Source organism: Lactuca sativa, chromosome 2 (assembly GCF_002870075.4).
Source record: "Lactuca sativa cultivar Salinas chromosome 2, Lsat_Salinas_v11, whole genome shotgun sequence".
NCBI lineage: Eukaryota > Viridiplantae > Streptophyta > Magnoliopsida > Asterales > Asteraceae > Lactuca > Lactuca sativa.
The window spans coordinates 154438865-154457404 of record NC_056624.2 but is presented as its reverse complement, the minus strand read 5'-3'; the positions used below and the strand labels follow the sequence as shown (position 1 = coordinate 154457404).

General features: G+C 33.8%; 1 protein-coding gene and 1 long non-coding RNA gene across 3 annotated transcripts; one reads left to right on the top strand and one right to left on the bottom strand.

Annotated features, from left to right (window-relative positions):
* The first annotated feature begins 8977 nt into the window (after positions 1-8977).
* On the top strand, positions 8978-14016 carry LOC111883382 (potassium channel SKOR). Of its 2 annotated transcripts, none has more exons than XM_023879706.3 (11): positions 8978-9571; positions 10944-11168; positions 11252-11315; positions 11408-11747; positions 11826-12121; positions 12203-12382; positions 12449-12670; positions 12742-12930; positions 13020-13095; positions 13173-13467; positions 13556-14016. In XM_023879706.3, the coding sequence occupies exons 1-11, from the start codon at positions 9294-9296 to the stop codon at positions 13923-13925; spliced, it is 2535 nt and encodes an 844-aa protein (XP_023735474.1). In that variant the 5' UTR covers positions 8978-9293; the 3' UTR covers positions 13926-14016. The 2 variants fall into 2 exon arrangements, with proteins under 2 accessions (XP_023735474.1, XP_023735475.1); XM_023879707.3 differs by having other exon boundaries at positions 9433-9571; positions 10929-11168.
* A 1778-nt stretch (positions 14017-15794) lies between these two features.
* On the bottom strand, positions 15795-16643 carry LOC122196743 (uncharacterized). The gene is made up of 2 exons (XR_006188790.1): positions 16501-16643; positions 15795-16374 (listed from the first exon to the last, which is right to left on the bottom strand). It is a non-coding gene; the product is annotated as an uncharacterized LOC122196743 (long non-coding RNA).
* Between the last annotated feature and the right edge of the window lie 1897 nt (positions 16644-18540).

The following is an 18540-nucleotide window of genomic DNA, read 5'->3' as shown; positions in this document are numbered from 1 at the left end:
CACCTGATACGAATGTTGAACTAATACTTTTTCGACTGGATATGCCCCGCGAACTGCTCCAACTCACTACCTAAAAGTGACATATAATACCCAGTCATTAACCTTAAAGTCCGCCCTGGTCCACTTCAATTAGGATCAAGTCAACAGTCCATGTTGACCCTAACTCGCTGAGTACAACAAGTGACTCGCCGAGTTTCCCGGGATAACATCTACTCGCCGAGTCATCGAGATTACTCGCCGAGTTCATATGGTCTTGACAGATAATCTAAGGTCCACTCGTCGAGTTTCCTTGCTTGCCACTCGACATGTTTATGAACATCGCATCAATTGGGGAATCTTACTTGACTCGCCGAGTTGTTCCTTCAACTCGTCAAGTTCTAGGCAATCTTTGTCCGGCTCGCCGAGTTGTTCATCCAACTCGTCGAGTTCAAAGCAATGTTCATCAGGCTCGTCGAGTTGTTCATCCAACTCGCAGAGTCCATGCCTATCTTCATATGACTCGTCGAGTCTCCCTTTGACACTCGCCGAGTCCTATCAGATCTCGAGTCATACAGACTCCTTGGAGCCATGCAATGCTTCCAAATTACAGATCTAGGCTGCTGAGGCATCCTTTTCACGTAAAGTTGCAAACTTTACGTGCATGCAAGGCTTTAAGGCCTTAGAATAGCAAATCTAAGCTTGGAATTGAGTCATACACTTTAGGGGAGGCTCATGCTAGGCTAAATGAATAACTTTATGCATCTCAAGGTCAAAAGGAGTCCAGATATGAAGTTACAACTTTAGATCTTGGCTTAAACACAAAAGCCCTTTCCTAGAATCCATGCACAAAATGGTTTTGGAAGGAATGAGTCAAGGAACAACTTAATACCTTCAGAAAGTGCTCCACAGAGGCAAATCTTGAATCCCCACGAGTCCTTTTCTTCTTCTAACTTGTTTCCTCAAGTGCTTCCTTCACCAAATCTCTCCTTCAAGCTTAAACCACCAAGAAACACACTCACACTCGAATTAGGGTTTTTGGGAGGAAAGGAACTGTAAAGGGGAGGCTAGGGGAGGCTTATGACCCTTTAAATAGGGTGCAAGGCCCCGAAGTTTAGGGTTTCATCTGCCAGCGTCTACTCGTCGAGTCCCATAGCGAACTCGGCGAGTAGATCATTAAACTTCACGGGCAAACCCGCTACTACTCGACGAGTAGGGAGGCCAACTCGCCGAGTAGGTTCTAAAAGACAAACCAAAGTATTAATATTAATACCTGAGGATCAGGGCGTTACAACGCCCAACGTACCTTCAAACACCCGCGACCAGGAAGGGGTCTAGTACGCTAAGCGTACACTTAAGTACGCCCAACGTACTAAGGGACTACTAATGTCCAATTTCTAATTTAAAGGGGGTCAAGTCATACCTTTTATTTCTGGATGTTACACACAAATTCATACTAACACATACAATGATCATAAAACCATAGCATACGATACAGTCATCGGGCCTCGCCCGACATCGAGCCCTACCCGGTATACATAGCAGCGCATATTACATGCAAGGGTCACGCAGACTCCTAGCATCCTAACATAAATAACAAGGGCCGAAATTGGTGCCTTAGACTTGCTAAACCCAATGTGGAAACTCACCTCACACTACCGAATCTCACATAAAGAACCGCTGGCTGCTGCCCAGCTAAAATCCCTGTGCTACAAATCACCAAAATAATCATCCATCAATAATCGGATCTGGTCCACGCTAAGCGCCCAAACTAAAGTAAAAGACCTTTTTCCCCTTTACTCATCATGACCCAAACCTAGGCCCAAAACAATAATCCAAAGGCCCAAAGTTTGAAATAAGCACTTAAGGCCCTAATATGGCCCAATTTTCCAAATTAGGCCCAATCCCTTTCATGAGCACTCACCTAAGAAAGTCCAATAAAGTTTCAATAGTCTAACCCTAAAAATTCTGATGACCCAACATGGTCCAAGACAACCAAGTCCATCCTAACCCAAAGATGAAGCCCAAAACAATGAAACGCAAGTCTGCTGAGTACGCGAGGCGTACTCAGCCTGTACGCCCAGCGTACTGCATAAACGGCTTGTATGCGCATCGTACAAACTTGTACGCCCAACGCACTCACTAGCTTGGCCAACTTTTCCATTTCAGCTCTTAACCCATTAAGACTTCGATCCAAACTCAGATTTGGCTTCCACAAGGTGGTTAATCATATAAAGTTACCAACTTTATGTCATGCATGGCTAAATGGGGCTCTAGAGCTCAAAAGAATAAATGACTTAATACATGCATGAGCCCAAACCACCATAAAGTTTGCACCTTTATGCCTAAGGAACCCTTAAAATGTCTAGATCTATAAGGTTAAGCTCCAAAAATGGCCTTAACCTCCAACAACCAACCAAAAAGTACCAAAATGACTAAAATATGGCAATAAGTAGATTTAAGAAATGAAATAGCAAGGTTTGAACTTTATACCTCAGTAGCCACCAAAATAAGGTGCTTAAGCTGGATCGCAAAGCCCTCCTCCAGAGAATGAGTCTTCAAGCTTCACCTTCCTCCTCTAGATGCACAAAACCCTCCGCAAAAGCTTCACAAGAGCTCAAAATCACCAAACATAGGCTAAGGAACACATTAGGGTTTTCAAGGGTGAGGATACTGATTAGACAAGGCAACACGAGGCCAACATAAGGCTTAAATAAGGTACAACCCCTAAATTTAGGGTTTCTTGCTGAAGGGAGTACGCCCCGCGTACCCCTTAGTATGCTTGGCGTACTAAAAAAGGGAATGAGATCATTTAACCCTCTATTCCCAGCGTAATTGGTGAGTACGCCCTGCATACTTGACCAAGCTCCAAATGCCATGATCTTCAATTAGCCATAACTCTTTCGTCTTAAGTCCATTTCCAAAAAACTTTATATCCATGGAAAGGAGATGAGAAGCCCAACACTTTTATTAACTCACCCTTGCCTTAAAACTTCCCGAGCAAGAACCCAAAATTCATAAAGGACTGAGCTGCCAAATTACGATTATACCCTTAGGCTCCAAAACACACTCGAACACTCGAAACACTTAATCTATAACTCCCCCGCTCAAAAAGGTCCAATTCCTTTTTCCCCAAGACCCTAAGCCTTAGGATAATCAATGATCGAGTCACGACCCCGAATAATGAAACAATTCAAAACCAAGTGTTAAAAATAGGAGTTGTCGAAATACGCAAGGGGTAAACCCCTTTATATAGTGCAACAAGGAAACCCTATATAAGCCCCAAACCAATATAATAATATTATCTTGTTTTGGTAATTATCTAGCTTCCTAATTATCCTCCAAGGATAATTCTAGAGCCACAAAAGACCTTTAAAACTGTCCACCTTAGGGGTGTAAACGAGCCGAGCCGAGCCTGAGCCTGACCAAGCTCGAGCTCGGCTCGTTTAATTTTGAGGAAGCTCGAGCTCGATTCGAGCCTTAAAATGAAGCTCGAGCTCGGCTCGTTAACAATATAGTGGGCTCGCGAGCCTAATCGAGCCTAAACGAGCCTCTCTCTCTCGTATTTAGGCTTGAGCTCCGCTCAGGCTCGTTTATTTCGATCTCGAGTCGAGCTTTTAACGAGTCGATCCCGATTAGCTCACGAGTAGCTTGGCTCACTTACACCCCTAGTCCACCCTTTTGGTGGAAGGTTCTGGAGCCTTTTCCTCAACTATTTAGTCCTTACACTGTTAGTTAATTCCATTAATCCCAAAATTAATTACAGTTAAGTTATGATTAATTATTAATTAATATTACCATTTCTAATTAATATATTAAGCTCACAATATATTAATCAATTATTCATTTCAATTTATTATGTGACAACCCGAAATTTATTCCGTCATTGTAACCCACTTCCGCTAATAAAATTTATTTTTATTAAAATTTTCCGTTAACTTTTGGGTTAAGTAAATCAATTAGGATTATTGTTGTAATTTCATATGTGTCGGAAAACAATAAAATCACGCGAAAAACCCTCGATTCCTTTGGAAAGCCTCTAGTTCACGGCCAAGACGGGTTTACGGCTATAAAATCGGGTATGACCGTAAACTCCGTTTGCTACCGGTGTTGGGTGGACCCCCACCTCCTGGCCGTAAACTCACCCTATATAAGGGTTGAGTGGCCTTCTTTTCCTCCTTTTCACACTCTAAGAAGCTTTCTCTCTCTACTCTCTCTCTACAAATTCGGGTTTTGATCAAGAAACACTCCTTCAAGCTTCACATAAGTAAGTAAACCCCTCCTAGCTAGTTGTTTTGCTTAGCATACTTGCAAATCCATGGTCTAAACACCCAAAAACCCCAAGAACATGGGTTTACGGTTTGGGAATCTCCCAAAACCGTAAACACCCCAAAAGGGGGTTTTAATGCCCCAAACTCCTTCCAATGCTTGGCTAATGAACTAGGAACTTGCATGAATGATCTAAGAACCCCAAAACATGAAATGAAAGGAGTAAACATGAGTTTACGGTTGGGGAATCTCCTAAAACCATAAACACCTTCTAAGGGTCTTAAAATGCCTTTAACACCTTCTATGACTTGTATAAGTGGCTAGAACTTTGCATGCTTACCCTAGAAGCACCAAATCATGAAAGAAAGAGACAAACATGAGTTTGCGGCCGTAAAATCATTTGTTTATGACCGTAAACTCCCCAAGGAGTGGTTCAAAAACCGTGAACCCCAAAGAAGGGCTGATTTGGAGCCCTAGTCACTTCCTATGCCCTTGATTCGAGTCTAGCATATTTCCTTGAGTAGTTTAAGACCCTTGAGCACCCAATGACACCATTCCCATGAGTTTACGGCCGTAAACTCATGGGGGAAATGTTCCTCCAACCGTAAACACCCCTAAGGGCCACAACTTGAGGAGTAAACTCCATAGTGAGGCCACACACTCCTTAGATGCAACCCGTATCACTCCTAGCACTTGAAATAAAGTGTTTTCACACATTAGAGTGTCTTCACTTACTTAATTAGTGATTAAATATCTAATTAGATACAATTATGTATCACTACATGTTACATAGGATCCTCGTGTGTGTTCAAGTCCTTATTTGACACCTAGCATCCTACCCGGCACTTCCATCCATTCCACCCACTGCAGGTGAGTTCATACCCCTACACTTTTCCGAGTTTTTCATGTTTTCAGGGGAGGGAATACAAGCTAATCATAAAGGATTTCGTAACTTAAAAACTGATGTAATTATAACGATTTTCTATCAAACATTTAGATATATTTATCCCTTTTGTAATATGCGGAGCATAAGGGACACTTTCTAAACATAATTGCATAGTTTTCAAAACAACACATGAATTTAACAAACCATTCAAACTATAATGGGTATAGTTTGGGATTTCATTACTTCGTTTACAAATTTTCATGCAAAGTCAAAAATATAAACTATGTCAGATTTAGTTTATCCATTACTAACCTAGAGTATCTTGCTAAGTAATTATCTTGTGTATAATTACTATACTCTACACCGTTACAAACGATTTCGAACTCGAGAACAACCAAACAAAACGTAAACTAATTAATACAGGATTGTGAGACTTATCTTCGTTATGCCCCTCTGGGTACCAATAAATCCTCTTCGGTAGTATAACCATAGTCTCCTGGAGGGAGAGCATGAAATTTGTGAATAGATCTATTCGGGACCGACAATCCCACACCTGAACTGCTAGCTACAGTTAGGCGGGCACGCCTGGGGTGACAAATTTTGTAATCGTACGACACCTGAAGAACGTCAAGGAGGTCACGGGTCAAATTAGTATGGTTATACGACTCACAATATGTATATATTAACCTTGTTTACGGGACTTCTTTTTTCTATGGTTTTATTTTATGAAATAAAACTACCTATCTACTTACTGGAGGGTATTCCAAGGACACAACTTATGTTTTATTTTTAGTAATAAAACTACTATACTTACTGGTGGTAACCAGGGTTTTCAAACGGAACATACTTTTCATATAAAAACCAACAAACATGTTAGAAAATATGGGATTTTCTTGGAAAACATGCATATGTATTTCATAACTCAGTAACAATGGTTTTCGATACTAACGGCATTCTTTATTAATGAAAATGAAGTATTTTCACAAAATTTAGTAACCAGTTTTTCATTACAAAAACATGCTTATGAACTCACCAGCTTTATGCTGATATTCTTTCAAACCGCTTGTATTCTCAGGTCAACAATAGACAGGTACCTCGCTCACTTTTGGAGAAGACGGAGCATATAGAAGTCTCGTCTTTACTTTTGCCTATACTGATGTACATAAAATATGTTTTCTTTGCTTTCAAACAAATGTAAATATTCTTATATTAATGTAATGGTTGTGTTTACTATGCTTATTATGTACCATGGTTGTGATACTATACATGACGTCTCCCGCCCCCGGACGTTTCCGCCGTTGTTTTCCTGACGGTTCGGGAGTGTGACATATTAATCAAATAATAAATCAACCTCTCTCTCTCTCTCTCTCCAAAAATCACCATGTCCAATTGCTAGGTTTGATGACAACCCAAAAGGATTGTGCTGCTATCAATTGAAGTTTATATCAATTATAGTTATGAACTTAGACACCTAATCCAACAATCTGCCACTTGGATAAGTCTGTAACTATGATTGTCGGTATAACTTCTAAACTAATCATCAAATTATAGCTTCCAAAAGTTGATGTTGAACTCTGACCCAATCAGTTATGTGTTCTAAGTGATTACCAATTACAAAAATAACAAATCAATAGAGTAGACTTATTTTCTCCGCCACACTCCATCATTTTCATCACCCCTTCACTCATCTTCATATTCAACATATTCTTCTTCTTCAATGGGTTGCACATCTACAACGTAGATGACATAGATTGCAACAAAATAAAAATAGAATTCGGGAAAAAAAAAGTCAATAAAGACAACTCCAACCTCCAAACCCTCTTTACATTCATCTCCATCTCCCATTCAACCTCTTTTCTTCATTGATGGATTGCAAACCTTCATTGAAATTTCACACCCATCTCTTATAAGAAAAGGATTAGGGAAAATAAGGAATCAAACAATTAATGTCAAACCCTACTCCTTCCCACCCTAAGACCAAAAATCAGCCTCTTGTGTGTGCAGCCATCTGAATTGACTTGTATGGATACATAATAGATATAATTTGTATGGATTTTGATCTACTACACATCAATGGTATGTACTTTTGAACTCTTTATGGTTGTTTTAGTTTGTAAAATCATGTCTAACTGGATCATTGTTTTAGGGTTGATAAAACTTTAATTTGTTACTTCTACTCTAGAATTGTTTTTAATTGACATGTTTATTACATCAAACCCCAACACTTCAATTCTTAATTTTTTTTAATCATAGGAAGTCGTTTGGATCATAGATGTCTTTCATAAAACACTTTTTCAAATATATTTAAAACGTTTGTAAACCAATTTTCCGTATTTTAGTAGTGAATTAGAAAACTATATCATCTCAGATTATATAAATAGTATGAGTATTGAGGAATATATAAATCCAAAATTTGTTGAGACATGGAAAAAACCACAATTTCCAAATTTTGGAGACGTTTCTTATGGACCATATCCAACAAAAAGAAAATCAAGAGAGCCCAAACCATACAAATATTTTGGATTACCTTGAAAGTCGAAACTGTTTTGGAATAAAACCATAAAAATTCACAAACCAATGGGAACATTCTAGCAATTTTCTTTAATAGATGTCTAGCATTTAAATTTTAAGTTCAATAAACTTTCAAACGATTAAAAACAATTATTGCATACGGAGTGGAAGGATTATGTTGAGATGTTGTATTGGTTATTTTTACTAATATCCTGATAATTGATATTCACTAGTTGTGAAACTCGTATATTATACGGGTTGATTAAAACAAAATGTTAAATAAAAACGATTAAACGAAAAGTTTATTTGAATTTGAAATTTGAAATTAATAAAAATTATGAGAAAAAAAACATGCAAAAAATAAATAAATTAAAATTATTGTTTAGTTATCAGACCTGTATACTAAACATGTTAATTATAACAAAATGTTAAACACAAAGGTTTAAACTGTAAATTTATTTGAAATTTAAATTGAAATTTAAAATTTGAAATTTGAAATTAATATTATTATTATGGTAGGTTTAATTTATGGAAACTAATTAATAATATATTAGAAATAGAAAATTAAATAAATGATAAGTGGAAAATAAATATATCTCTAAATTATGACAAAATGACATGTAGCAAATTGAATGGGAGAAGGATATGTGGCAAAATCATTCTTATTTATTAGGGTAGACTAGGTGTGAGATCCGTGTGTTACACATGTTGATTTAAAAAAAAATTAAACTTTAAATTAAAATGTAAACATAAAATATTTTTTAATGTATAATTTTAAAATAAGAAAGGAAGAAACTTATTTATTGCAATTTAATATCATATATATGATATTTAATACTTTACATATATAAAAATGACTTTAATTATAAAAATTGAAACAAATCAAAAATTGACAAGTGGATAATATTTATTTCAAAAATACCATAAAATGACAAGTGTCAAAACTCATGAGAGATTGACATGTGGCAAAAAAAAACTTCATTTATTAAGAAGGATTAGATTAAAATAGAAATATTATCTGTTGACAAATTTGGGCTAATTTATGCTTAGAGCTACCTAAACTTTATTAGATTATAGTAGAAATATTATCTGTTGGCAAATTTGGTGTCAAAGGTGTATCAATAAGGATATCGTTAAAAGATTTGATAAAAAAAATAGTATCACGATTTTACAAGAATTAACATAAATATCGTTTTGCATTTTTGTGGGTGTGAGATAACTCCAAATTTTCATGAAATTTATTTTAAAAAAATCAATATAAATAGTAACTTGTTATTCTAAGACAGCTATGAACTATTATTGATTACGAATTTTTATTGTCCCATTTTATATATTTTGAACAGCTTTATTGTCCCATTTTGAATTATAAACACTCCTCTCCTGGTCTCCTGGCTCTCTCTAGTCTCTACTCATCTCTTCCATTCACAACACATTCTATCTGTTATTTCTCGTGATTCTAGCAAATCTCAGCAACTTTTCCACAGCTAAACAAATATGAGTCTTCATCGATTGATTCATATAACTTTACCCCTTCATATCTGCAGAAATTGAATTCTCTAAATTAATCAAGCAGATTTGATCGACGATACAGATGGATCAGATTTATTGAAGTGAATCAACTGACTAGTATAGTCCTGATCGATTATATCAAATGAGGAGCGAGATCGGGCGGAGGACTACGGTGGAGGAGAGAGAAGACGAGAAGCGGAGGAAGACGGCGGCGGCGACTGAGGACGATGAAGTCGGAGATAAGGAGTACGAAATGGTAGATGTTAGGGATCACGGGCGGTTTGGAATACGACGTCGCAGCGTGTTCACATTGTTGGCGTGGGACTCAGGGGAGCTGGACTCGACTCACAGGGGTTTCAATTTCAATAGAGACACAGTCATCGATGGCATCAAAGATCTCTGCATCCATCCACAAAACAGGTTTTTCTTCTTGCTTTCTCTTTCTAAGATTTTTGCCTTTTTGTGATGACACGTGGCAGTAGGAGAGTGATTGAGATAGGGGCATTCTACTATAGTCGACAATAGGGAAAATCGTGGCCGTCCGTTCCTAACATATGATCGGACGATTCTAAATTAACTATAGGAATGTAAGGGTGAGCTGGATTATTTTGTTACATGTATATCTTGAAATTAAATACTACTTTTATTATATCTAAACTTTATAAGGTTTAATTTGGGAAAGTTCTATCGGCATAATGGCCCTAGTCCCTATGTTTAAAACATAAAAGAAAACAAGAGAGAGAAATTAAATATCCTCTTAAAGAGCAAACATAGAACAACCTAAAAATTTCTATATTTAAATAATCAACCTGTTATGCCACGTTTTATTAATTATTATCCACATTTTTTAATAATTTTATTATACGTTACAAAAAACGGAGCTGATACTTCCGTTTGGCTTTTTTATAAATCCACTTGATAAAATTGTATTTTTATTTTTATTCCTTATATCACCAAAACCTTGATTTCAACCAATTTTGTCTACGTTTTTATTTTGATTTCTAAACCTTTAATTTGGAAACTCATGTCGTTCAATTCTGGTTTCACAACCTATCATTAACAGGTTTTACTTTTTTTCCCCCTTTTCTTTTGTTCTACTTGTAACTTTAATTTTATTTATATATGATTAAAATGAAGTATATATAAATAACAAAAATAATTAAAATATTGAAACAAAAATTTAATAAAAAATTAAACAAGTATGATACAAACGCGATACAAATATAGTATTATTGGATTCGTTTAAAGATCTTCGTTTCATATATTAAACGTCATACCAATATAAAAGTAATTTTTTTTATTAGTGGTGTAATCTAAGCTGATATCACTGTCACTAACTATAAATTGAAATAACCGTCACTATTACATCGTGAGAACTGCTATTTCAAATTGCGATCCTTGTTCACTATTTTCGTTGTGATTGCGATTCCAACTTAGATTACACCATTAATAAAAAAAAAATCTTTTTATTATTATATGATATGAAATTTAGTAGATCAAGGAAGATCTTTAACTGATTCCAATAATACTATATATGTGCGGTGTGGGTATCACATTTGTATGATTTTTTATTTAATTTTTGTTACAAAAATTTAATTATTATTGTTATTTCTATATACTTTATTTTAATAATATATAATTAAAATCAAACTTAGAGTAAACAAAAAGGGTAAAACCAATGAAAGGGAAACCAAAATCAAGGACATGCAGATAAATAATAAACAAAAGGAATATTTTCATTGCTTTCTGTTATCAAACAATAACATGCAATTATAAGACTTTGTTGATGCAGATGGTATCGCACTTGGGAGAAATTCATATTACTATGGGCAATTTACTCTTCTTTCTTCACACCCATGGAATTTGGCTTCTTCAGAGGATTACCAAATCACTTCTATTTACTCGACATATTTGGTCAAACAGCTTTCTTCATCGACATTGTCCTTCTCTTCTTCGTTCCTTACAGAGACACTCGAACCCACAAATTAATCTATAATCGAAACCTAATAGCTCTTCGGTCAGTTTCTTCTCCAATCCAAACACTATTCTTAAAATAGAAAAAAAAAATCACCATTAAACGTTTTACATGTTTCCATTCAGGTACTTAAAATCTCATTTCATCTTCGATTTACTTGCATGCATGCCTTGGGATAATATTTACACGGTATACATCACTCCAAATTTCTTATATAAATCCCAAAATAAGACGATAACGAACATATATAGATCGATTTAAGTTTCAATTATGTCAATCAGGCATTTGGGAAAAAAGAAGAAGTGAGATACCTTTTGCTGATTAGACTAGTGAGAGCCCGGAAGGTTCTAGATTTCTTTTCCAAATTGGAAAAGGACATACGCGTCAAGTATCTGTTTTCTAGGGTTCTAAAACTCATTGCTGTTGAACTCTACTGCACACATACAGCAGCTTGCATATTCTACTATTTAGCTACAACTCTTCCACCTAATGAAGAAGAATACACATGGATTGGAAGCCTTAAACTCGGTGACTACAGCTACTCCAACTTCAGACACATTGATCTTTGGACGCGATATATCACATCCTTATATTTTGCAATTGTTACCATGGCAACTGTCGGTAATTAAAATTAAGCTCTCATTGCTCGTTATTGTTTCGATTTTTGACTTAATTGACTTTGAATTAATGATTCTACAGGTTATGGTGATATACATGCGGTGAATTTAAGGGAGATGATATTCGTAATGGTGTATGTCTCATTTGACATGGTTTTGGGTGCTTATTTGATTGGTAACATGACAGCTTTAATCGTGAAAGGATCGAACACAGAAAGATACAGAGATAGAATGGCGGATCTTCTTAAATATATGGATCGAAATAAATTAGGAAAAGATATTCGTAATCAAATCAAAGATCACATGCGATTACAATACGATAGCAACTACACTGATTCTGCTGTTATTCAAGATCTTCCGACTTCTATTCGTGCTAAAGTATACACAAAACTAAATTCCAATTTCTTAACTTCGTTATATTCTATAGTACTAAAGAAATTAAGTCATGATTTCTTGCAGATATCGGCAACTCTGTATAAGTCATATATTGAAAAGGTTTCTCTTTTCAAGGAATGCTCTTTGGAATTCATCAATCATATCGTAACACGAGTGCATGAAGAGTTTTTTCTTCCTGGAGAAGTGATTATGGAACAAGGGATTGTTGTTGATCAACTTTATTTCGTCTGCCATGGAAACCTGGTATATACATATATTTAATTTTTGTTGTTTTTTTTATAAAAAAATGATGAATGAAATTTAATACAGGAAGAGGTAGTTATACATGAAGATGGATCAGAAGAAATAGTATCAATTCTAAAACCTCATGATTCTTTTGGAGATGTTTCAATTATATGCAACATTGCCCAATTATACACAGTTAGAGTTCTTGACCTTTCTCGACTTTTGAGAATTGATAAACAATCTTTTTCCAATATCCTTGACATATATTTTCACGATGGAAGAAAAATTCTCAACAATTTACTAGAGGTAATCAATTAATCAATTGTTTTTTTATATTTACATTAAATGCCATTACTTAAAATAAAAAATAATTGTAGGGTAAACAAGGTGATAATCACATGAAAGATATGGTAACAGATATCAAAATTCATATTGGAATGCAAGAAGCCGAACTTGCATTAAGAGTCAATAGTTCAGCTTATAGTGGAGATTTATCTCATTTAAAAAGTTTAATTCGAGCTGGAGCTGATCCAGATAGAAAAGATTATGATGGAAGAACACCACTGGTATTTTAAATTATTTTATTTTCATATAAAAACATAAATAATAAAAAAATCATTACACATTTGATAACAAGTTATTTTGACATAAACAGCATCTCGCAGCATCAAAAGGGCACGAAAATATAACTCTTTTCCTAATTCAACAAGGCGTAGAAGTCAACGTTTTTGGTAAATAAACTTACATTCTAGTCCTTCAACTTCTTGAATTGACATTCTAATCCTTATTATTTTTATCTAAATGGCAGATAATTTTGGGAACACGCCGTTATTTGAAGCGATTAAGAATGGGCATGATAAGATTGCTTCGTTATTAGTGAAACATGGTGCTTCATTCAAAATAGAAGATGCTGGAAGTTTCTTGTGTTCATCAGTATCAAGAGGAGATATAGATTTTATCAGAAGGGTTTTGTCAAATGGTGTTGACCCAAATTCAAAAGATTACGACTTTAGAACTCCACTTCATGTTGCCACGTCACAAGGATCTTATGTAATAGCGAAGATGCTAGTTGAAGCAGGGGCTAATGTTTTATCAAAGGACAGGTGGATTTTTTGTGGAATTATTAATTTAGGGTTAACGATAAAATTTATCAAATATGTAACAACGTTTATGCTTTATGTGAATGTGTAGATGGGGGAATACTCCAGTTGATGAAGCGAGATTATCTGGAAACAAAATATTGATGAAATTATTAGAAGAAAGAAAGTCTTTTCAGATGTCTGAATTTCCTTCATGCTCTCAAGAAACAAGAGATAAAATGTCACGAAAGAAATGTACAGTATATGCGTTTCAGCCATGGGAAATAAAAGATGAAAGAAAATATGGAGTTGTGTTGTGGGTCCCGGACACCATTGATGAACTCATGAAAACAGCAGCTGAGCATTTGAAGTTGGAGCTTTCTACTGGTTTTTGTATTGTAACAGAAGATGTAGGTAAGATTCTTGATGTGAATATGATTACAGATGGACAGAAGATATACTTAATCACTATTGACACATGAGTTTTGTATCATTTGCAAAGTTTTGTCATTGTTGCAATATAAAAACATATGGTTTCCATGGGGATTAAAAGATAAACCTACTTTATGTCTAGTTCATAGTCATATTTCTCACTAAATTCGTTTATAAAGTTGGTAAAGCTTTATTTTTATAACTTCTATACACTCCCAAGTGTACTCATCATTCTTGATTTGTTGTTTTACGTATTCGTTACATGATTAGATGATTAAAAGAACCAAAACAATCTACAAAACTTTAGAATTTAGATATATAATGTGATTTGTAAATTTTTCTTTGCGAAACAAATTACTCTTCACTAGGCCTTACTTTTATATTTTTGTCATATCTAACCTTGTTTATTTTGACAGGTCTACAGAAAACAAACAATTAGCTTAAAAAAAAAACCCAATGGCAATTGGAGAGGAAAATAAGGAATCTAAAAAATTTAATTAATTATTAATGTCACAAACAAAATAAACAAAAAAATTATGAAGATTAATGTTTATGTAATCAAAACACGATTTAGTATCCATGAAGTACAGATGGTCATAACTGCAATATTACAGAGTATCTTCAGTGACTATGATTTTTTTTTTCGATGGATCATTTGTAGAATTAACATCATAACACTAAAACAGAAAACCAAGATTTTTTTTAAAGAAGTCTTAGTCTTTTGAGTAAGACGTTCAAGGCACCCATCATATTCGTGTATTATAATTATTAAAATCTATTTAGTTCTTTTTATAATAAGTGCGTAATGACTTATGTTTTTACATTCTCTTAAGTGCTTTTATTGTTTGTTAGGATTTTTTACTAGCTACTTGGTTGTTGATATGGTGTGGCAACATGTCATCTGTTCAAAGGACGCCTAGCCCAATGATACCAGGTGTTGTCATCACTTTTTGAGATTGAATATTCAAATCTCCTTTGAGACATAGGTGAATTTAGAAGTAGGTTAAATTTGTCGTCAAAAAAAAAAAACGTGTCCTCTATTATGTATTTTGTGATGTGTTTTACGATGTAATTTTATCAAGTATTCTTAATATTTGTTTTATTGATTTCTCATAAATAAATAAATATTGACATATATCATAAACACATATACATAATAAAACTACATTATAGGAAACAATCAAGGTTGTCAAGATCTCGATCCTAGTCGTAGGATTGTAAGATCTTAAGATCTTATTTATGAAAATCGCGTCGGATCATTATAAGATCGTTTTATATGTAATATCGCATACGGGAGTGTAGGATCGCGATACGATCCTACCATTCTATGAAAATTGGAAAAAAAAATTAATCTGAATTTTCATTTCTTTACCCATTTACTAATTGACCTGGTTTTCTTACCCAAATAACATGTCAATCGAAAATAACCTTATTCAATACTTATTTTCTAAATTGTAAACTGACTGATAATGTTTCTTACCCTTAACGATTATGTTTCTTATTAACGGTAAACTGTAAATGATTGATGAAAGTATATTTTTCATGTTTTAAACTTTTAATTATGTTATTTTCAGTGGGATCTTAGGATCCTGATCTTACAAACCCAAAAACGATCATATGTAGAATCCTGATCTTGACAACTTTAGAAACAATTACATAAATTCATAAACATAAGTTCATCAAGAAAATATATTAAACCGTTGATATTTCTACTATTTGATGAATATTTGTCTAATAATGAACTTTTTGTTCGGCATTTTTTTTAAATGGCTTATACACGAGAATTTTTTTGTTCGGCAAGAAAATAATTACTTTTAAATGGCTTACACATGCACACACAAGGGTCTTGTTATTCCCCTCCCCCCTATAAATTATATCACGCGCTTTTTGTTTCTCCATTTCCTCGATCAACTCAAGTCTTAAACACTTAAACTTCGTTTGTTTATTTCATTTGGGCGAAGGCCCTATTTATAGGCTCAAGAGAGCCGGTTACAATTATTGTTGCAATCGTTTGATTGCAATACGACATACATATTTACATTATAGCCTCCTAGACTATTGAGGGTTACACACTTTATGTTACATCACAACCGACACTTAGTAATTATTCTACCGACACTTCTATTTAATTACATAAAAATAACAATCCTTCTACCGACACTTTACATAATTAAAAATATAATAATCCCTTCCACATTGAAAGGACAGATGTCTTCAATTATGGCTTTTTTCGTCATTGCTTACGTCATTCTCATTCCTTCCACCTCCAAAAAGACATATTTTTGAAGAATGTTTTCTTTCATCGTTAATCTTCCGTGAATTGTGTTTCTTCTGTGTTTTCTGAACAATAACTGCAATTGTGTCTTGGTGCATGCATAATATGTTTACAAAGTTGTTTTTTGATATCAGCAGGTAATTCAGCTAACTGATGAGAAAACTTTTCGAAAGGTTGTTCGAAGGTTTCAATTGCTTTCATTGCTTCCGGAGTGATTTCACTGTCTGTTAACGAATAGATAAGGAAAGTTTTACTGGCGTAATTCACTCTGATTCTTGACTTTTGATCTTTACCATTGCCTATGCGTGATGATACATGACGGATAAATGAGTATTAGGAAAAGATTATACCTGAATGATGCGTTGGATTATATTGATGATGGATTGTGTTGAATGATTGGATGATTATATGGATAATTTGGATAGAGCTCTGCTATTCCGAAATAGAACAACTATTTCAACAAAGAAGACAATTGAGATCAACTCAAGTCTTAAACACTTAAACTTCGCTTGTTTATTTCATTTGGGCGAAGGCCCTATTTATAGGCTCAAGAGAGCCGGTTACAATTATTGTTGCAATCGTTTGATTGCAATACGACATACATATTTACATTATAGCCCCCTAGACTATTAAGGGTTACACACTTTATGTTACATCACAAAAAATACAGCCGACACTTAATAATTATCCTACCGACACTTTTATTATATAAGTAACAATCCTTTTACCGATACTTTACATAATTAAAAATATAATAATCTCTTCCACATTGAAAGGACATGTGTCTTCAATAATGTCTTTTATCGTCATTGCATACGTCATTCCTGGTTATTTTCAATGATGTGTTTTCTGACACTTCTTTTATAACACATTTAAGTATTTTAAGTTTTGATACAAAACAATAACTCAAATTTTATATAGTCTTATTGTATTTAGTTGAACGTTTTTATAAATTGGTTTTTGTACATTTATTTTTGTATGACAATTTATTACTTTTTACAACTTGAAATTTTAAAACTACAAACATACATATTTTTTCCATATAACTTTTACACATTTCAAAAATTAATTCATTATTTTTTTTTTTATAATTTACAATTTAAAAGAATAACATATGATAAAAAAAAAAAGAGGATAAAAAATGTCAAATCATAGAGGAGGGGATAAAAAAAAGAGAAGGGGGGGGGGGGGGGGCTGTTCCCACACACAATTCTACTTCTAAACTATTTATTTTATCCTAAGACGGATTTGAACCCTCAACTTTTGGCTGAAGAACAATTATCTATCAACTCCTAATCCTTCTTAATAAATGAAGGTTTTTTTTGCCACATGTCAATCTCTCATTAATTTTGATACTTGTCATTTTGTGGTATTTTTGAAATAAATATTATCCACTTGTCAATTTTTGGTTTGTTTTAATTTTTAAAATTAAAGTCATATATTTATATATGTAAAGTATTAAATATGATATATATCATATTAAATTGCAATAAATATGTATCTTCTTTATTTTAAAGTTATACATTAAAAAATATTTTCTGTTTATATTTTAATGTTTAATTTTTTTTTAAATCAACCCGTGTAATACATAGGGTTTCACACCTAGTAGGCTAATATTGTTAAGCCAAAAGCCCTTCGGTGCAAGAAAATTATTAAACCTAATTATAATCATTCATAACAAGTGAGATTTGTTGTTCCTGATGTACAAAATATAACTTAAATATACTATCAACATGTATGATTTCGTATACCATATAAAAAAATTAACGAAATTCATTTTAAAGGAAATCGTAAAAGGAGCAGTCAATCCATCATTAGACACGATCTTTCCTTCCTCAAAATGAATATCATTGTTGTAATAAAAATTAACTGGTATAAAGTGGTTGAATTAATCTCTCAAATCAACTTTTTTGAGGGTTGAACAAATGAAAATTGAATAAGACGGGAGCTCTAAAATCAATAGTTGGTATTCCTTCCTTAGACGACCAATCTTTCCCAGTCTTGTCTATAATGGGCAAGTGAAGAAAGGACGATACCTGAAAATCTGTTGATCTTTCACCATATATTCCAGTTTAGACAAAAGACGCGAACGGGAAAGGATATGCGTCTGCAATCAAAGTGGATACTTGAATTCGACAATATATATATATATATATATATATATATATATATATATATATATATATATATATATATATATATATATATATATATATATATATATATATATATATATATATATATATATATATATATATATATTAGAAAAGTTTTAGGCCCGTGCTAAGCAGTAAGCACGACCCATGGAGGGTAAGTCGGGTATTTCTTTTACTGTTATCTAAAGTATTTTGTGCATAACAAAAAAGGTAAAAGTGCAATACTTATGGGCA

Coding starts and splice junctions, on each gene's coding strand:
- LOC111883382 (XM_023879706.3), top strand. CDS start 9,294: ATGAGGAGCGAGATCGGGCGGAGGACTACGGTGGAGGAGAGAGAAGAC. Junction 11,748..11,825: donor TGTTACCATGGCAACTGTCG/GTAATTAAAATT, acceptor ATGATTCTACAG/GTTATGGTGATATACATGCG. Junction 12,671..12,741: donor TTCTCAACAATTTACTAGAG/GTAATCAATTAA, acceptor AAATAATTGTAG/GGTAAACAAGGTGATAATCA.